This window comes from Leuciscus leuciscus (assembly GCF_965113295.1).
Source record: "Leuciscus leuciscus genome assembly, chromosome: 15".
NCBI classification, from domain to species: Eukaryota; Metazoa; Chordata; class Actinopteri; order Cypriniformes; family Leuciscidae; genus Leuciscus; species Leuciscus leuciscus.
The window spans coordinates 2,045,050-2,067,505 of NC_138739.1; the positions used below are offsets into that span (position 1 = coordinate 2,045,050).

Here is a 22,456-nt window from a genome sequence, read left to right on the forward strand (position 1 = left end):
CATTGTTTTGTAATGATTGCAAAGATCATAAAAAGAGTAGTAGTTAAGTGGAATAAGAACATTATTTGATTAACTCTACTAGCATAATAAAACTAATTTAAAGTTGTAAACATAATAAAAAGTTGTTTTTACATAATAAACACATGTTTTTTTTTGCGGATTTCCCTAAAATGGAAAATCCCTGGTGTAGTGTACTTTCAGTTTTACTAGTGATGAAATGGGAATGTTTTATCGCAATATTGGCGCCCTCTTGTGGACATTATATGAAGCACACACACACACACACACACACACACACACACACACACACACACACACACACACACACACACACACACACACACACACGGGGGTGTGTGTTATCACATGTGTTTGAGTGGATAATCATTACTGACTATTACACAGTGGAAAGCAGATCATTAGCATACAATCGGCCAGTTTCATCTCCATAAATGTAAAGTCACTGATTCTAAGCTCAATTTTAGTTGATTTAAAGTTATTCTATGACTCTCTTTGTTTATCAGCTAAAACTGCTCTGTTGTTTAAAACATTACGGTTTCATTATAATTATCCTTCTGATTTCCTAAAGAAAATATTTGTAATAAAAAAAAATAAGTTCCATGTTATTTATTTCTATTTCTTTTTATTCGTGTATTGTATGTTTAATGTCTATTGAAACAATATGTTACTTTAATTTCCTATTATCACTGAAACAATCTATATTGTTAAAGCGCTGTATAAATGAAGGTGAAATTGAATTGACTTATTACTTTAAATGTTTTATGATAAAACATTTTTAGTAGACTATTATTACTTTATATTTCCTGTCTTGCTTTACCTAGAGTTTCGTATCCCATCTGTGTGTGTGTGTGTGTGTGTGTGTGTGTGTGTGTGTGTGTGTGTGTGTGATACTTGCATCCCCTGTGATCTTTGTGCAATAAATTCTTTAAAAAAAAAAAAAAGCAAACAATGGGTTTAGCGCGAGGGCGGTACTTCCCGTTAGGGACACGCCCACTGACAAGAGCCACGCCCCACTGAACGGAGCCACGCCCACACGTGCCTCTAGTGATCCCGGAGTTGCTCGTCGCGCGCGTCACTCGCTCGCTCGGTAATATCTGCGCGTGTGTCGCGGCTCATGATAATATCATATCTAACATGGACGGTGGCGGGTCCGCGTGGGCTCCGGGGTCTCCGGGGGATTCGGGAGATTCTCCCGCGAAGCGTCAGGCGGTGAAGAGACACCATCACAAACACAACATCAAACACCGGTACGAGTTCCTGCAGAGCCTCGGGAACGGCACGTACGGGCGCGTGAAGAGAGCCGTGGACCGCTCCGGGAGAACGGTGAGAAACATCGCGAGATTACACTACACACACATATTAATATATCAAGATATTAGACTCGACGCACTGTTTAATATTAATGATATCTGTATAAATTGCTCATTAATTAATAAAGAATAATAGCTGGTGATTTTAGTATTCATCAATGCGTTTTTTATTATTTATTAACAGTGTGAGAATATACAAGAGTAAATATATCTTTTTTTTTGTATCTGTGGTATTTTATTATTTATGAATAATATTATGATATATATAAGAGTAAATTAATCTTTCTAACAAATTTATGAATAATATTATAATATATATATATGAGTAAATACGTTTTTCTATCTGTGGTCATATATTATTGATTAACAATATTATAATATACAAGAGTAAATTAATCTTTCTAACTGGTAATTTATTATTTACGAATAATATTATAATGTCATTAATATTAAATTATTGGAAGTCTAATATATCATTGGTTAAATGTACGACTGATATGATTATTAAAGCACACGGTTTCAATACTAATTATATTATTATAAATGACTCATAAATAAACATAAATAAATTCAATCAATAATTAAAGTAATTTACTATTCATGATTTGTTGTATTTATGAATAATAATATAATATCATTAATATTAAATTACTGGTACAAACCTAATATTTTATTGTTGTTGTTTTTGTACGGCCGCACTATTTGAACATGAATTATGTTAATAATAATAACACAAGAATGAATCGCCAGATCTCTAACGAGTAAACCACTGAGAGATGTGATGGTGGAGCTGGTGTTTGTGAAGAGTTTCTAAAGCTTCAGCAAACAGGTTTTCTGTGTATCCGCCCGCGGCTCCACACACACACACACACACACACACACACACACACACACACACACACACACACACATTCCTCTCGATCTGGGGTCAAACCTGACTCTCCGTGACCTCTGACCCCTGATCATGACCCACAGGTCATCAGTGCTTCTATAAGAGATTCCTTTAGTTTCCTTTAGTTTATCAGGACGAGATCCTGCAGGAAGTGATGTCACGTCTGCTTACTGAAATACAGCAACTTGGATATTTGAGTCATTTCAACTTAAATCACATTAAACTGACTTTAAAAAATGAGTTGAATCTTATATAACTTGTATAAGAAAAGTTGAAAATGTCTTATTTTGATGAGTTAAAGCAAAGTAAAAACATGTCGTCATGACTTATTGATCATACAGTTATTAAAACATCCTCAAAACACGAACATTTCTAAGAGAATAAAGCCTTGGTGAAATAACTCTTCTTTGTGGGAGAATATCTGCGGATCAGTGTGTGTGTTTCTCTCCTCAGAGCCACAAAACCAAACGATATTAGATCTAAATGCTGGAAAGTTATACGAGATTCAATTATTGAAGTTAGAATTACTTGTACAGTTCATTTAATTATGTTTAAACATGTAGTTTTTAGATGGAAAACTATTTTTACTATGAATATAACGATGAAAACACGTCCTATTCCTCAAATACATGAATCCTATTTCACATGTTTTTAATGGAAAACAAAAAATACTTCCTGTAGTTTATATGAAGATTCTGTTGTCAAGCACAAACGCACTACATTTAAAATATTACATTTTTAATGATTTTAACATTTGATTTAGGCTAATAATTAAAATTAGATTAATATTTATAATACATTTTACTCTTAATAATTATTCTAATATTTATTCTCTGAGAGCAAATCTTAATATCTCAAGCAGTTTTTCTTCCCAAATAATGTTTTTTTTTTTTACCATATAATAGTGTACATTTCCCATAATAGTGTATAGTGTACCATATAACACTATGGTATATTAAGAGTATGATGGTGTCATACTAGTTTGCTAGTCGCTGCACTAGTTTGGTGTGTTTTAGACGAGCAGTGTTGCATTGTGGGCCGTCGCTGCACTTGTTTGGTGTGTTTTAGACGAGCAGTGTTGCATTGTGGGCCGTCGCTGCACTAGTTTGGTGTGTTTTAGACGAGCAGTGTTGCATTGTGGGCCGTCGCTGCACTTGTTTGGTGTGTTTTAGACGAGCAGTGTTGCATTGTGGGCCGTCGCTGCACTAGTTTGGTGTGTTTTAGACGAGCAGTGTTGCATTGTGGGCCGTCGCTGCACTAGTTTGGTGTGTTTTAGACGAGCAGTGTTGCATTGTGGGCCGTCGCTGCACTAGTTTGGTGTGTTTTAGACGAGCAGTGTTGCATTGTGGGCCGTCGCTGCACTAGTTTGGTGTGTTTTAGACGAGCAGTGTTGCATTGTGGGCCGTCGCTGCACTAGTTTGGTGTGTTTTAGACGAGCAGTGTTGCATTGTGGGCCGTCGCTGCACTAGTTTGGTGTGTTTTAGACGAGCAGTGTTGCATTGTGGGCCGTCGCTGCACTAGTTTGGTGTGTATTAGACGAGCAGTGTTGCATTGTGGGCCGTCGCTGCACTAGTTTGGTGTGTTTTAGACGAGCAGTGTTGCATTGTGGGCCGTCGCTGCACTAGTTTGGTGTGTTTTAGACGAGCAGTGTTGCATTGTGGGCCGTCGCTGCACTAGTTTGGTGTGTTTTAGACGAGCAGTGTTGCATTGTGGGCCGTCGCTGCACTAGTTTGGTGTGTATTAGACGAGCAGTGTTGCATTGTGGGCCGTCGCTGCACTAGTTTGGTGTGTTTTAGACGAGCAGTGTTGCATTGTGGGCCGTCGCTGCACTAGTTTGGTGTGTATTAGACGAGCAGTGTTGCATTGTGGGCCGTCGCTGCACTAGTTTGGTGTGTTTTAGACGAGCAGTGTTGCATTGTGGGCCGTCGCTGCACTAGTTTGGTGTGTTTTAGACGAGCAGTGTTGCATTGTGGGCCGTCGCTGCACTAGTTTGGTGTGTTTTAGACGAGCAGTGTTGCATTGTGGGCCGTCGCTGCACTAGTTTGGTGTGTTTTAGACGAGCAGTGTTGCATTGTGGGCCGTCGCTGCACTAGTTTGGTGTGTTTTAGACGAGCAGTGTTGCATTGTGGGCCGTCGCTGCACTAGTTTGGTGTGTTTTAGACGAGCAGTGTTGCATTGTGGGCCGTCGCTGCACTAGTTTGGTGTGTTTTAGACATGTTTTAGACGAGCAGTGTTGCATTGTGGGCCGTCGCTGCACTAGTTTGGTGTGTTTTAGACAAGCAGTGTTGCATTGTGGGCCGTCGCTGCACTTGTTTGGTGTGTTTTAGACGAGCAGTGTTGCATTGTGGGCCGTCGCTACACTTGTTTGGTGTGTTATAGACAAGCAGTGTTGCATTGTGGGCCGTCGCTGCACTTGTTTGGTGTGTTTTAGACGAGCAGTGTTGCATTGTGGGCCGTCGCTGCACTTGTTTGGTGTGTTTTAGACGATGAACACAGCTTGTGCTCCGCTTCATTTCATTTTCCATTTCCAGAGCAGTTGAGTTGGGTTGTTTAATAATTTGAAGTGAAACAGGGAAGCAGGAAGTGTGAGAAATCAGTTTCTCCTCAGACCGGGTTTCCTGGAACAGCTCATGCGTTTCCTCCGAGATCAAGCGACACAGTAAACCCAGAACACATTGTCTGCCACTTTCCCTGCGGGGTCAGTTCTTCAGGAAGGACATCATTCTCAGGAAAGAGAGAGAGTTTGAGTCAGGGCGAGTCCAGACAGGTCTTAGCACTGATAACAGACTCCGCCACGCCTGATGCTAACGATAACACGCCCGACGGCTCAGGCTATTTATAGAGCTTCCCTGAAAACACACTAATGATTTATCAGAAATCATGCCGTCTTTGTGTAGAGGAGACCGCAGCTGCACAAACACCTTTATTATGACTGTGGAATCAGCTGACAGAACTCTTCTAGAACGTTCACATTAAGCTATGAATACGTTACTTCTGAACGTTACTTTAGAATGTTCTCGGAACGTTACATTAGAATGTTCTCGGGACGTTACATTAGAATGTTCTCGGGACGTTACTTTAGAATGTTCTCGGGACGTTACTTTAGAATGTTCTCGGGACGTTACTTTAGAATGTTCTCGGGACGTTACTTTAGAATGTTCTCGGGACGTTACTTTAGAATGTTCTCGGGACGTTACTTTAGAATGTTCTCTGAACGTTACTTTAGAATGTTCTCTGAACGTTACTTTAGAATGTTCTCTGAACGTTACTTTAGAATGTTCTCTGAACGTTACTTTAGAATGTTCTCTGAACGTTACTTTAGAATGTTCTCTGAACGTTACTTTAGAATGTTCTCTGAACGTTACTTTAGAATGTTCTCTGAACGTTACTTTAGAATGTTCTCTGAACGTTACTTTAGAATGTTCTCTGAACGTTACTTTAGAATGTTCTCTGAACGTTACTTTAGAATGTTCTCTGAACGTTACTTTAGAATGTTCTCTGAACGTTACTTTAGAATGTTCTCTGAACGTTACTTTAGAATGTTCTCTGAACGTTACTTTAGAATGTTCTCGGAACATTCTTGATGTATAAATAATGTTTTTGTTCTAATGTTTTGAGAACATTATTAAAGACCAGATAACTTAAAGAAATGTAAGTATTTGGAGGACTTCTATTAAAGTAACTGGAGGAATGTTTGCTCATAACGTCCATATCGTTCCCTGTTTGCATCATCGTACACTCTTAGAAATCACGGTTTTGAGCTTTTATTCTTGTGTTTGTTTCTGTTTTTTGAGTTGCTGTTTCTGGTTCTTCAGGTTCTGGTCTCAGAGCACCAGAGCACAAGGCTGTAAAACACTTCTCCGAAGCCGCTCAGTCTGACGTTTGAGCGCAGGTGTGTGAGATTCCTGTGTCTTCAGTTGTGTTTGTCCATCTGCTGGTCATTGGTGACCCTGTAGACACACACACACACACACACACACACCCTGTGGAATCTCAAGCATGCCTGATGACACGCAGATACTCGCATACAGACTCACAAAAGAGACAAAAGACCCGAGACACAAAGACCAGCATGCACACGCATCCCTTCATATGCAAAGCACTGGTTCCACTGACATCACACCATTACAATCCCTGAACATCACAGCACTATTATAACCGTGAGATCAGAGTGACAGTGTGAGAAGCTTCTCAGTCTCTTACTGTGAGCAGAAGGAATGCCTGCATAAATCATGTGTGTAAATATCACTCAGTATGACAAGGTTGCGTAAGTTTCGTTAGAAAAATTATTAACAAAAAAAAAATCTGCTCTCGTTTCATTATCGATGCACAAAAACTAAAGTAAATACAGTCATTTGCTGGAAATAATGGTGTTTTTGTGTGGGTTTAAAATTTTGTGTTTGTGTAAAGAATCAAAAACTTGCTAGAATGAGGCCGGACGATACTTCTAACATTTCTGCATTTTAATTATGTAAATATAATGTTATTATTATTAAATAGGTTATAGATTTTATAGTGCTGGGCGAGGATTAATCACATCCAAAATAAAAGTTTGTGTTTACATAATATAAGTGTGTGTACTGTTTATAATTAGTTTATATATATATATATATATATAAATACACACACACACATGCATGTATTTAAGAAATATTTGCATGTATACTGTATATATATATATATATATATATAAATATTTTATATTTTATATATAAATAAAAAAAATCTTAAATATATACATGTATGTGTGTGTGTGTGTGTGTTTTTATTTATATATATATAAACTAATTATAAACAGTACACACACTTATATTATGTAAACACAAACTTTTTAATCCTCGCCCAGCACTAATATTTTATTGTTGTATTAATATAATTAACATGTTTAATATTAGTAAATATTAGTAAATATTTACATTTTTGTTTTAGTTCATATTTAATAAATAAATGTTATTAATATTAAACAATGTTGAAAAAAATTATATTAATATAATTAACATATTCAATATTTTTAGCAATAATATGTTAAATATCAAAATTTTTGCTTCATATTTAATCACATTAATATGTTAAAACTACTAATATATCATATTACCGAAATTATAAATATTATGATGATTTTGATGCATTTATGTACGTAAATATTACTCTATTTGGCTATATATTGTGATACTGGTGAAAATAAATCAAAATGATTCAATATAATTTATTATTCATATGAACTCGAATGATTTTGAATGTATTTTGTGTGTGTGTGTGTGTGTGTGTTTGTGTGTGTGTGTGTTCTGTCCTTCAGGTGGCCATAAAGTCCATCCGTAAGGAGAAGATTAAAGACGACCAGGATCTGATCCACATCCGGCGGGAGATCGAGATCATGTCATCGCTCAGTCATCCTCACATCATCAGCATATATGAAGGTGAGTGTGAGAGCGCTGGTGTTGTGTAACCAGATCGCTGGGATTCTTCAGTCACGCAAACCTCTTTGTTCTCGTTATGTAATCAAGACAAACCCCAAAAACTGCTTTAGTGTGCTTCAGCGCACCACAATCACCCCCCCGCTCATTAGCATAACGCCACGCATACCTCAGGCTCATTAGTGCCATGTCAGACAAATCAGAGTCATTTAGACTTAGTGGAGTGATCATGTGACTGACACTGGCGACATTGGCTTTGGGCTTGCTTATAAATGAACTAAATAAGTAACGTTTTTACAACAGAGATGAAGCATCACTGAACTGACTCCAGCTGGACTGAGACGCTGTTCTCTTCTGGAAACTTCCTGCTATCTCTGTGAAGCTGCTGTGAATCGAGACCTGTGTGGTGAAAGCGCTGTATAACTGAAGCTGACTGACTCGAGTCGTGTGTGTGTGTGTTTCAGTGTTCGAGAACAAGGATAAGATCGTGATCGTGATGGAGCTGGGCAGTGGAGGAGATCTGTACGACTACCTGAGTGAGAGACAGCGCATCCCTGAGAGCCAAGCCCGACTGTTCTTCAGGCAGATCGTGTCCGCCGTACAGTACTGTCATCGGGTGAGTACACAACTACACAACTATACACATTACACACAACTACACAATACTGCCACCGCGTGAGTACACAACTACACAATACTGCCACCGCGTGAGTACACAACTACACAATACTGCCACCGCGTGAGTACACAACTACACAATACTGCCACCGCGTGAGTACACAACTACACATGGGGTGAGGGTTCAGGGTTCAGGAACACGTCTTCACACATCTCTGTGAAAGCACAGGTCAGCAAGACTCAATATTAGTTTGACGTCATTCACATTTCTCACAGCCTGGAAAACTACCCAGAATGCAGTGGAATAGGCTTTCACTGAGACACTGAATGGATTGCACAACACTCGTTACTCTCCGCATGAATGAGCAGATCTAGAGGACAGTGTTTGAGGCCGGCGTTCACGCTAGCACACGCTAATGCAGGAACACCCACGCTAACGGCTAGCAGACACAACAATAGCAGCGCGTACACAACTGTTGCTCTGAATATCCGTGTGAACGACACACTCCAGAAGAGGCCCAGATCAGGTTCTCAGAGTGATGGACAGTTCTCTCATTATACATCGATCATGGAGCGCTTTCTCTGAAACATTTTAGTCGGACGTTTGTTTAACGTTTTTGAAATCATACTTCTTGTTTTTCAGAACATTTCCGTGACGTTCCCATAATGTTTCAAGAATGAATGTTGTCTATGTGAATATTAGGGGTGGCACGGTTCACAAAACCCACGGTTCGGTTCGTATCACGGTTTTAGGGTCACGGTTTTCGGTTCTGTACGGTTCTTGTTGTTGTTTTTTCTTTTAATCTTTAACACTCCAAAAATTTACTTCAGCATATGATATATAGCTGAATTATCTAATTATTAATTTATTTATTTCATAAATGGGGTGTGTTTGCAAAACGCAGCTTCTCATTTCCCGTGGGCTGTGTCGGACAGTTATTTGTCACCACTTTTTGCCAGGGTTGATATTATGTCCCAGCACGGATGTACCAATACAAATAAATAAAACATTTCCAGTTAACTAGCAAAGTATTCGTTTCGTTCGTTTGTTAAATAAGAAGCAATCTAGCGCTGAAATGTGTTTTTTTTAATCAAGTGATCAAAGTGCTCGTTGCCGTTGCGATCAGTGGCGCTGATACAGTGTTCTCGTGGCTCGCGCACACACCGCAGCGGCCGCACATTCTTCACTCAGACGCGCGCTTCAGTCCGTTGAGGAGACTCTAGGCTACTCTATTCGTTCCGATGAAATCACAAAACAAAATTCATACAAATCTGTCCCTGCTTGATATACAACCGCTGATAAACATAATCGGTTTTGATGAAAAAGAAAAATATATACGAGTGCAGATTAGAACTCAGAACCTTTGACACGCTTGGCAAGTTCTGCCACTGGACCATTAAAGTACATACCGGTACGTGGAACAGTCGATCTATGTAGCCTATTTATTCACGTGAAAAAAACAACATATAGCCTAGTGGAGTTGATCTCATTAAATGTCTAAGTAAACCCAGTGTACTATTTAAATCGATTGCTGGACATTGTAATGTTATTCTACATTTGTCTGATTTATGATTTAGCATTGTATTAGCAGTAGCACGGGCACAAGGCTACATTGCGCATGCGTCGAACCGTGCGAACCGCGCGACGCACACACGCACCGAACCGAGACAAGCGAACCGAACGGTTCGGATGTTTTTTCATGTACCGTGCCACCCCTAGTGAATATACAGTGAAGTGTAATTTATTCCTGTGATCTGAGTGTTCAGCATCATTACTCCAGTCTTCAGTGTCACATGATCCATACAGTTTTTTTCCCCCGGGATTCTTTGATGAATAGAAAGTTCAGAAGAACAGCATTGATTTGAAATAGAATCTTTTGTAACATTATTAATGTCTTTAATGTCACTTATGATTAATGCGTCCGTGATAAACATTCATTTCATTCCTAAAAAAAAAAAGTTACAAAATATTTCTACTTCAGATTAATGCTGTTTTTTTACTTTCTATTCATCAAAGAATCCTGAAATAAAACTGTTTTCAACACTGATAATAATTATAAATGTTTCTTGAGCATCAAATCATCATATTAGAGTGATTCCTGAAGGATCATGTGACACTGAAGACTGGAGTAATGATTAGGGCTGGGCGATATGGCTGAAAACTGTATCACGATATAAGTGTTTCATATCGGTCGATATCGATAATTATTGAATTTTTTTATAACATATTTAAAATAAGGACCAGTCCAGGAGACAAATATATTACATTTAAAGATTTTTTATTTTAAATTTAACCTACCTCTGATTATAATCCCATCAGTTAAAAAGGCAGAAATGTCAACACGACCATGGAAAACTCAAAAGTCTAAAATCACAATGAACACTTAACAATTATCTCTTAACATTAAGGTGCAAAATGAAAGAATACGTAAGAAATGCTTTATAAAGGGGTGGGCGATATGGCAAAAATATAATATTACGATTTCTTTCTATAAATTATATAAATCTATTTCTTTCTATTTTCTATAAATTATACATTGATACTTATTAAAGCTATTAATAAAGTTATTAGTCAAGAGCAGTGAGTGATTTTCTCTTTACATTTTGTTGTTTTATTAACATTAAAGGGATAGTTCTCCTAAAAATTCTAATTTTCATAATTTACTCTCTCACGTTGTTTTAAACTCGAATAAGTTTCTTTCTTCTGTTGAAAATAAGTTATTTGGAAGAATGTGGGTAACCAAACAGTTGATGTACCCCAGTGACTTCCATAGTATATTTTTCCTCCTATGGAAGTCAATGGGGACCAGCTACTGTTTGGATACCCACATTCTTCAAAATATTAATATTAGAAAATATTAGAAGGCAATTAATACAGGTTTGGAACAACATTAGAGTGCGTAAATAATGAGATAATTTTTATTTTTTAAGGACAAGCGGCAGCGTGTTTACTATTACTACTGTCTCTTTAAGAGCTGCGCGCGACGCGTCTATTATACACGCATTTGACAAGCAGATTTTCTCTCAATTTTCTCAAGTTTGCTTTCACTTTAGACATATCCGACTAGTTTATGTAAACCTTGTGTGTATAACAGTATTAGCAAAATAAGACTCGAAAGATAACTTAGTATTCAGGCGCTGGTAGACAGGCTTTTAGTGCATGTGAGCTTCACATGTATGCGCTGAGAAACTAGCTAGAACAGCGCATCAACACGCGAATAACAGAAAAACTGACGACGGTCTTGCATAATCTGCAGACGACATTGGTCTGACTACGGTCAGACTTTAAGTCAGGCGAGCTGACTTTTTCTGTTTTATCTAGTTACTAGAGAGTGAGTGCCTTTGTTCATGCAATCAAACTTGCTTTGCTGGTTTCTTCCAACGAAAAAAATAAATAAATAATTATCGAACGTTTTATCGAACGCATTTTTTATTGATATTGATCACGTGTCTATCGCGATACATATCGTTATCGTTTTATCGCCCAGCCCTAGTAATGATGCTGAAAATTCAGCTTTGATCACAGGAATAAATTACACTTTACTATACACTCACCTAAAGGATTATTAGGAACACCTGTTCAATTTCTCATTAATGCAATTATCTAATCAACCAATCACATGCCAGTTGCTTCAATTCATTTAGGGGTGTGGTCCTGGTTAAGACAATCTCCTGAACTCCAAACTGAATGTCAGAATGGGAAAGAAAGGTGATTTAAGCAATTTTGAGCGTGGCATGGTTGTTGGTGCCAGACGGGCCGGTCTGAGTATTTCACAATCTGCTCAGTTACTGGGATTTTCACGCACAACCATTTCTAGGGTTTACAAAGAATGGTGTGAAAAGTGAAAAACATCCAGTATGCGGCAGTCCTGTGGGCGAAAATGCCTTGTTGATGCTAGAGGTCAGAGGAGAATGGGCCGACTGATTCAAGCTGATAGAAGAGCAACTTTGACTGAAATAACCACTCGTTACAACTGAGGTATGCAGCAAAGCATTTGTGAAGCCACAACACGCACAACCTTGAGGCGGATGGGCTACAACAGTAGAAGACCCCACCGGGTACCACTCATCTCCACTACAAATAGGAAAAAGAGGCTACAATTTGCACAACCTCACCAAAATTGGAAAGTTGAAGACTGGAAAAATGTTGCCTGGTCTGATGAGTCTCGATTTCTGTTGAGACATTCAGATGGTAGAGTCAGAATTTGGCGTAAACAGAATGAGAACATGGATCCATCATGCCTTGTTACCACTGTGCAGGCTGGTGGTGGTGGTGTAATGGTGTGGGGGATGTTTTCTTGGCACACTTTAGGCCCCTTAGTGCCAATTGGGCATCGTTTAAATGCCACGGCCTACCTGAGCATTGTTTCTGACCATGTCCATCCCTTTATGACCACCATGTACCCATCCTCTGATGGCTACTTCCAGCAGGATAATGCACCATGTCACAAAGCTCGAATCATTTCAAATTGGTTTCTTGAACATGACAATGAGTTCACTGTACTAAAATGGCCCCCACAGTCACCAGATCTCAACCCAATAGAGCATCTTTGGGATGTGGTGGAACGGGAGCTTCGTGCCCTGGATGTGCATCCCACAAATCTCCATCAACTGCAAGATGCTATCCTATCAATATGGGCCAACATTTCTAAAGAATGCTTTCAGCACCTTGTTGAATCAATGCCACGTAGAATTAAGGCAGTTCTGAAGGCGAAAGGGGGTCAAACACAGTATTAGTATGGTGTTCCTAATAATCCTTTAGGTGAGTGTATATTCACATAGAGAACAGATGATTTACACTGGAATAATATTTCACAATATTACTGTTTTTTTTTATATTTTTAATCAAACAAATGCAGCCTTGATGAGCAGAAGAGACTTCTTATAAAAACATTACAAATCTTACGATCCAAAACCTCAGATCTATCAGCTGCTTCATGTCTGTGAATAAAAGTGTGTGTGAGTGTGTGTGTGTGAGGAATTCCAGTCCTGCATGATTGTGTCTCTCAGCTGGAGGCCGAACCGTTCTCCTCGTTTAACCTCAGAACAAAAGCTCTCGCCTCTAACGGGACGCTCTGTCTTCTGAAACGCAAAACACTGTTTTACACTGAAACTGAAGCACCCAGATTACACACACACACACACACACACACACACACACACACACACACACCGCCTTTAACAGTTCTGGGTCTGTAATATTTTTAATGTTTTTATAAGAAGTCTCTTCTGCTCACCAAGGCCGTATTTGTTTGATTAAAAATACAAAAACAAACAGTAATATTGTGAAATATTATTCCAGTGTAAATCATCTGTTTTCTATGTGAATATATAGTAAAGTGTAATTTATTCCTGTGATCAAAGATGAATGTTCAGCATCATTACTCCAGTCTTCAGTGTCACATGATCCTTCACTAATCACTCTAATTATGAAAGTGTTTTGAGTGAAACTGGTAATACAAGAATAATACAGGCTCAGGAAATCCCCTTCCAACACCAGGAACATTTACATACTAAAGCAATAACTCAGTCGTTTCATCAAGATCCCTCATCTGGGATTCACTTTTACAAAATGACACCAACAGCAATAAAATACAAGATACCAATGTAAATATATAACAGAAATGAGAATAACCAGTTCCTCTGCCCAGTACTGATGTTCATTACCAGTTCCTCTGCCCAGTTCTGATGTTCATTACCAGTTCCTCTGCCCAGTACTGATGTTCATTACCAGTTCCTCTGCCCAGTACTGATGTTCATTACCAGTTCCTCTGCCCAGTACTGATGTTCATTACCAGTTCCTCTGCCCAGTTCTGATGTTCATTACCAGTTCCTCTGCCCAGTACTGATGTTCATTACCAGTTCCTCTGCCCAGTACTGATGTTCATTACCAGTTCCTCTGCCCAGTACTGATGTTCATTACCAGTTCCTCTGCCCAGTACTGATGTTACTGATGTTCATTACCAGTTCCTCTGCCCAGTACTGATGTTCATTACCAGTTCCTCTGCCCAGTACTGATGTTCATTACCAGTTCCTCTGCCCAGTACTGATGTTCATTACCAGTTCCTCTGCCCAGTACTGATGTTCATTACCAGTTCCTCTGCCCAGTACTGATGTTACTGATGTTCATTACCAGTTCCTCTGCCCAGTACTGATGTTCATTACCAGTTCCGCACAGTACTGATGTTCATTACCAGTTCCTCTGCCCAGTACTGATGTTACTGATGTTCATTACCAGTTCCTCTGCCCAGTACTGATGTTCATTACCAGTTCCTCTGCCCAGTACTGATGTTCATTACCAGTTCCGCACAGTACTGATGTTCATTACCAGTTCCGCACAGTACTGATGTTCATTACCAGTTCCGCACAGTACTGATGTTCATTACCAGTTCCTCTGCCCAGTACTGATGTTACTGATGTTCATTACCAGTTCCTCTGCCCAGTACTGATGTTCATTACCAGTTCCTCTGCCCAGTACTGATGTTCATCTGAACCGTTCTACAAGATATAGCATGAGCTTGTGAGAGTGTTGCACGATAACGCTGTACGAGAAATGGAAAAGGTTTCCTTAACATGTTTTGCGCCCAGACGACAGCGTTGTTAAAACGATCCCGTTCACACGCATCCGCGAAAACGACTGAAACTGCTGTAATCTGCTGCCAGGCCAGTAGGTGGCGCTGACACTGGAACTAAACTAACAGAAACAAAACACTGAGTCTAAGCGGTAAAGAAACTGTTGGTTTAAAGTTGGAAAAAGTAGGTTAATATTTGATTTAATACAATGAAGGAGATTAGTTTAATCAACAGAAATTCTAAATATTATGTTATTTGAACCACATTAATTATCTAAGTTGACGAAAAGGAAAAATAGTTGATAAATCACGAAAAAAAATTTACAGACTGAACACGTAATACACATGACGTCACCGTTTCACAAATGCACGTGTGTGTAGTTTACACTGAGACGATGATGGCGGCGTTTTTAAAATCGTTCACTTTGAATCTCAAAAGTTTGCTTTTTCAAGCCCCCAGAATGCAGTTGTCGTGTAAATGAGTGTGAAAGTGTTGAGTTTTGAGTTTTAATGCTGTTGTCTCTGTGTATTTCTAACAGAACGGGATTGTTCATCGCGACCTTAAGCTGGAGAACATCTTGCTGGACGACAACGGCAATATAAAGGTACGTTCAGGACAGGTTCAGGATCGTACACCTAGTTCACTGGACCTCAGGATATATTTCTGTTTGTTGCGTAAAGTCGTAAACTTGCACAGAAAATCGTTCGGCTGGCGTTGCACGAATGCACTCGTTCTCAGGGATCGTACACACTCTGGAAAATCAAACTCCAGGAGTTTTCAGGCACTACTATTGTGGCTTTCAAGCACTTCAATCAGAGATCTCGCTTATCAAACAATATCTTTATTATCTTTCTAATTCTAAAAAAGGTAAATAGATAAATAAAAATAAACTAATAAAACAAAACGGTACAGATAAAGTGCAGCGGATGCAGTGACTGTGGAAACTTTAAGCACTGAAAGGACACTGTGATAAAGATATCGCTCTCCTTATTCAGGCTGATTTATTCCTCATGAATATATGATTGAGCTGAAGAATTAAAGCTGTATCATATACTTGGATATTTATATGAGCAATATCACACTCACAGCCATGAGGAATGTCTCTATAGCTACATCAGACTGACTTCAGTGTTCATTTTGCGCAAAAAAACTGTTTTATCAATAAAATTAAACGCAAACATATTGTTTTTCAATAATTCATGCACTTTTCAAGCACCTCTTCATAAATATGGCTGTTTTCCGGGACTTACATTTCAAAAGGTCAAATTCCAGCACTTTAAGCTCCTCGTACGAACCCTGGCTTCTGCACACGGACATTTGAGTCTTCAGACACTTTTCCTTTGGGAATTTCCCAGACTTTCATGTTTTTCATGTCTGTTTGAAACGTTATCTCTGATAACTTCTGTTTTCCCTGGTATTATTAAACAAGAGGCCATAAAACTTGCATGAGATAACGGCATTAATCTAGATTGGGTTTATGAGTTGAGAAATGAGGCGCTGATCGTGTGTTTCACATCCAAGTGTCGTCTTTAGAGATCAAACTCAAGCATTCAAGATTTACACAGTTCAAGTTAGAAATGTAATTTTCAGATCAATGCTCAAAAAGTGAATAAATGGATTATAAATACAGCGTAAATATAATTTAGTACCATAAAATCCCCTAAAAATACAAAATATTAAATAAAAACTTTTTCATTGAAATAAAAAAGTAAATTTCTGTCATGTATGACCGACGTTTGAGTCTTCAGACGGTTTTTCCGTTGGGAATTTTCCAGACTTCCACAGAGACGTTATCTCAGATACTTCTGTTTTCCCTGGTTTTATTAAACAAAGAGGCCATAAAACAGACACCCAATCGAAACTGGCATGAGATAACGGCATAAATCTGCTTTGGGTTTATGAGATGAGTGATAAGACTGGCCCTGATGGAAACTAGGGCTGAGTTTAAGATAATGGACCGACTACAGCAGTGGAGCATTGAAATAACATCATAATAATAAATGAGGCTCAAACATCAATTTAGTAACGAAACTAGCACTTCCGTCAAAGAAACGTCACACTAAAGCCTGTAAAGCATTGAAATAAATATCAGTAAATCATGTTAACTTAAATAATATAATAAAGTTAATATAACAGGCCTAATTAAAAGCGAACCAAAGGAAGAAACGTTTATAATCCCCTGCGAAAATGAGTGAAGATTTGGGAAAAGAAACGAGATTCCCAGTGGAATAATCATGGAATATTGTTAAATCTGCTGATAATGGGGTGACCAGATCGCAAACACAGTCCAAAGCCGACAAAGCTAGCATGTATGGGCTCACGAGACGCTTCCATGGATGTGACGTAACATTTAAAGCTATGCTAATCTATTATTTCTGTTCCGCGGTTGTCAAGTTTAGCACAGCGCTAATCGAAACCACTGGTTTTTGGGTTGTCAAACCTTTTCCATTGGGAGTTTCCCAGACTTCCACAGAAACGTGATCTCAGATACTTCTGTTTTCCCTGGTTTTATTAAACAAGAGTTCAGTGTATGAGATGAGCACTGACGGTTAAACCACTGTGTGTTTCCAGATCGCTGACTTCGGGCTGTCGAACCTGTACCAGGGCGACGGGTTCCTGCAGACGTACTGTGGCAGTGCGCTATACGCGTCCCCCGAGATCGTGAACGGCCGGCCGTACCGGGGCCCGGAGGTGGACAGCTGGTCTCTGGGAGTTCTGCTCTACACACTCGTTCACGGAGCCATGCCGTTCGACGGACACGACCACAAGAACCTGGTCCAGCAGATCAGCAGCGGAAACTACCGCAAACCCACCAAACCATCCGGTGAGGCGCTTGTGAAACAGAGCATGCATGTGACCGTTCCAGTCGGGTGCTCTTCAGTCACGTTTTTTACCCTTAAATTTAGCTTTTTTTATTTGATTTATTTCATTGGAATCGTACGAAACTTGGTAAAGATTTTGGCACTTGCTATGTGAACACACACACACACACACACACACACAAATCATGGACATGATCTGAACAGGTTAAATGGTGCTGCAAACAATGGTCACTCTTGTGCTCCTCGCGGTCAGAAATTACGCATTGGAAACGAGTTTTCTCTAGTGGAAGCGTTTGGTACTGCAGCCGAACTACATCTCACTGAACGCTCATTTTTTGAGATATCAACCTCAAATTTGGATTAGTGTTGTCACGATACCAAAATTATTGTTTCGATACCGATACCAAGTCAAGTATTGCGATTTCGATACTTTTTCGATACTTTTCCTGAAAAGGGAGAAACACTCTCAAATATCATTGCTGTGCTTTATTTTAAAACCGGGACAACATACTAATCATATAACACACTAATATGAACATATGAACAGCAGATATATTAAACATTTGAACAAAATATGAAATATAAAAATATAAAAAATAAATTAGAGCAATGACATTCAAGGTAATTTTTTAAAATAAATTTAGCAGCATTATCTCATTTATCATAAGAAACATAAGAGCTTTATCTTGATTCTGAACTTTGAATAAAAATATGAACAGCGATTATATTAAACAATGTTTAATATTGGTAACATATGATAAGCCTCATTGGTGATATATTTGACATGTGGGGAGAGAGTTGTGGAAGGCCTATACTTCATGTTAAACATAAATATATAGCAGCAAAGACAACGTCGGCAGTGTTGACGGCAAAATAGGCTACAGAATAATTCGTTCTGTATTGAGAGGTGCAATATTTGAAAATCGATCATATTTTTTTAAATTACATTTATATTGTATTTATGTCAAAACTTTCAAACATCAAAATGTCATTTATTAATATGTATTCGTGTCAAAATGACATAGAAACATCTTTTCCTATTCTATTTTGCCTGGAAACGCTTCCAACACGCTTGCGTGTCGCGTGAAAAATAGGCGTCGGTTCTATTTCTAGCATACACGCGATTTCCGCGCGTCTCGAGCTGCGCCCAGACGCGTGTGTCACGCAGGCAGTTAACATGGGAGCCGAAATAAAAACGGACACAACACGCAGACAGTGTGTCGCCGGCCTTACAAATCTGGAACGCGGTCATTCTTAGAAGTATCGATACTAATAAATTAAGGAATCGTGACGTTTTTAATTTCCGATTTACTTTTGAAGTATCGGTGCACCGTGCAACAGAGCAAGGTAGGCAACGTACTTCCATATGTCACTCCTCGGGTCATCTTTTTCTACGAGTCGTGGACCACTTGTGCTCGCACATGCAGCCATCTCGCTGTAGTGTTTTGTCACATGACACTGACAGCGGCAGGTTCTTTGCTGCGTGCGTCAGGAAAAAAAACACAGACGTCCATAGGGAGGCGTTTTTTTTTTTTTTTTTTTTTAAAGTATCGATACTGATAAATGTAGGTATCGTGACGTTTTTCATTTCCGAGTATCGCGATACTTTTGAAGTATCGGTACACCGTGCAACACTAATTTGGATCACAACTTGCTTAGATTTATGGCTTTGATGTTCTCACAGTTTTAGAGTAAAACGTGTTTTTGAAAATATATATTTCATATAAAAAAATAAATAGTATTTTTGCACATTTTTCATGACAATAAACATAAAAATCTGTAACTTTTCTTAAGTAAACTTTTTTCACTTCAGAGCAATAATCTGCCAAGCGTCGTCTTTAAAAAGAGATCAAACTTCAGTCTGTTGCTTTAAAGCATCAAGATTTACCAGTTTAAGTTAGAAATGTAATTTTCATGCTCAAAAAAGTGAATAAATGGATTATAAATACAGCATAAATATAATTTAGTACCATAAAATCCCCTAAAAATACAAAAACCATTATTGAACTAAAATATAGTACATTAATTTCACTGAAATAAAAACATAAACGTGTGAAGAGCACCAGAGGGTTAAAACGGGACATGGAACTGGTTTACTATGTGTGTCGAAGGTCCAAACTTAGTGAACCACGTCAATGTTTTATAGGTAGAGCTCATCCATTCCTAGCAGAGAACGCTCTGCACTGTGTGCCGTGTGTTGACCTTGGCAGACTCATAAAACTGAGTTGATCAGGGAGTCAAGTTCACAACGACAGCAGCTTTATTGCCGGAGGTCGTATAGCCTCCATGTTGTCGGCTGAAGTGGCCTTTTACTTACTGAGAATCGTTCTGCTTTAAAGCTCTACCTCTGCATGTGGCAGATCATAGAGAAGCAAGAAACTGCCCAGAGTAACATGAGCTAGCCTAGCCAAACCTGTTCCTGGAGCCACACCCCAACAGTACACACTTTCACCAATCTATTCTTAGGTCCTGGAGTCTCTACGAACAAGCATTGAGTTGAGTCAGGTGTGTTTGATTGGGAAGAGTTGAGAATGTGTACGTTTGGTGTGTCTTCAGGAACAATGGATTACAGTATCTTGCACACGTGTGCTCCCATGCTGTCATTCCCATTAGCATTCAGTATTCCATATTGTTGATTATTTGCACAGTTGCATAGAACTTTGAAACTGCGCCACATTGCTTGACATCGCCAACACTCGCTCACATCGCCAACTCTCACTATACAGGGATGACTTCCAGTCGCCAGAAGTCTAATGTTGTAGTCCAGGGGTGTCCAATGACTCCAGTCCTACTTCTGGAGCGCCCCTGTTCTGCAGAGTTCGGCTCAAACACACCTTTAGGAGCCATTAGTGGCTGGTTCAGGTGTGTGTAACCTTTGTGCGCTGTTTGGGGTATTTCTGCTGAAATAAAATAAGAAGTTCTCTTTGTCCACATGGCATGAGACTTTGTACAGTTGTCAACAGTTTTCTAGATTTACACATAAAAAAAATGTATTGTAATGATATCTGTTTTTTATGTTAGTGTGTAAAAAATAATCACACTCGTGCTGTTTGGGGATCCCAGGCTACGTAATAGCCAGGTAATTTTATAACAAATGTAATTTTACTCAGTTTATTAATGTTTTTACTCCACATTTGTGCAGTTTTGGGAGGATTTATTATGTGTTTTAAATTTATATAAATAAATAAATGTTTTTGGAGTAGGTTTTTATTTATTTTTTAAACAGCTTTTTATGTAAAATTCACTTTATAAAAGACTCACATTTCTAACTTCTTTAATTCATGGGATAACATGGATAATTTGACATGGTTTAGTGTACAATTTTTGCCCATCTAAATTTTTTTTTTAAATGCAGTTTTAAAAGTAAGAAAATGATCACTTTAACCAGTAGATGGCAGCAGAGATCCACTATTTGCTATTTGACTAAATGAAAGACATATTTCACAAGTTTTTCCAGTTGGATTCATATCTACATATTATGAAATCACGTTTAGCAAGTTAAATTATGATTGGAATCAAACCTGAACAAGATGTTCCAAAGAGAAAAGTCTTTTGAGTTTATCATTTATTCCAAACATCTGTTTTTCATATAATTCTACAAATTTCTGTCTATGTGTTCTGCATTGTTTCTGATTTTGAGGATGACCTCCGCTTAGAAAATGGACAAAATTAACATTATTGAAAATTTTTTTGTTTTTTTATAAATGTTTTTTTATTGTTATAATTGTGATTTTATAATATGTAGATATGAATCCAACTGGAAAAACTTGTGAAAAGATGTCTTTCATTTAGTCAAAAAGTGGAGCTCTGCTGCCATCTACTGGTTAAAGTGATCATTTTGAACTTTTAAAACTGCATTTTCCAAAAGATGGGCAAAAATCTTACACTAAACCATGTCAAATTATCCGTTATCCCCATGAATGAAAGAAGTTAGAAATGTGTGTCTTTTATAAAGTGAATTTTACATACAAAATCTGTTTTTTTTTTATTATAAAAACCTATTTAAACATTTTTTTTTTAACATAATAAATCATCCCAAAACGGCACAAATGTGGAGTAAAAACATTAACAAACTGAGTAAAATTACATTTGTTAAAAAAAATATTTTTAAATCAGTAAAATTACATTTGTTTAAAAGAAAAAAGACCCCAAACCCGCAAACGAACAGAGCATAAGGGTTATTTAGGGTCTGCTGGAAGGTGGCCCTCCAGGAGCATGATTGGACATCCCAGTTGCTAAATCCAGTGCTAATCCTCTTTGTCGCCCCACAGATGCGTGTGGCTTGATCCGCTGGATGTTGATGGTGAACCCAGAGCGTAGAGCTACGCTGGATGAGATCGCGGGTCACTGGTGGGTCAACTGGGGCTATCAGCTCCCCCTACAGGCTCAGAATGACACCGCATCGGTGTGTGCGACACATGTGGCATCTCAAACCGGCGGCCCGACACGCATCGCAGACTGGCTACGCCGCACCTCTCGCCCTCTCCTGGAAAGCGGTTCTAAGATGCGTTGCCTGTTGCGTACGGGTGGAGGAGAACCAGTTCAGCGGCAGCGCTCAATACGCAGGTCGCGCAAAGAAAACAACGTTTCGCAAACAATGCAGGAATCGCCTCGTCCGTTTAAAGGCATCCTAAAGAAGCGTGGGAGCCTAAAACAGAAACCGACTCCTGGGGACTCCCAGGCTACGCCCTTGGAGGAGAAAACCGAGAACTCTTTTGCTCCGCCTCCTCCACCTCCTAAAGGCATCCTGAAGAAGCCTTCCGAAGGTGAATCGGGATATTATTCCTCATCCCCGGAGAGTTACAA

At 38.8% G+C, this 22,456-nt stretch overlaps 1 protein-coding gene across 1 annotated transcript in view; it reads left to right on the forward strand.

Moving 5' to 3' along the window:
* The first annotated feature begins 1,059 nt into the window (after positions 1-1,059).
* nuak2 (NUAK family, SNF1-like kinase, 2) overlaps positions 1,060-22,456 on the forward strand; it is a 23,079-nt gene continuing 1,682 nt past the window's right edge. Inside the window, exons 1-6 of the mRNA XM_082138726.1 lie at positions 1,060-1,344; positions 7,520-7,640; positions 8,102-8,253; positions 15,367-15,432; positions 17,400-17,652; positions 21,922-22,456. The exon at positions 21,922-22,456 is cut by the window's right edge and continues 1,682 nt beyond it. Of these exons, the coding sequence (XP_081994852.1) occupies positions 1,156-1,344; positions 7,520-7,640; positions 8,102-8,253; positions 15,367-15,432; positions 17,400-17,652; positions 21,922-22,456 (1,316 nt within the window). The 5' untranslated portion in view covers positions 1,060-1,155. The remainder of the gene's footprint in view (positions 1,345-7,519; positions 7,641-8,101; positions 8,254-15,366; positions 15,433-17,399; positions 17,653-21,921) is intronic.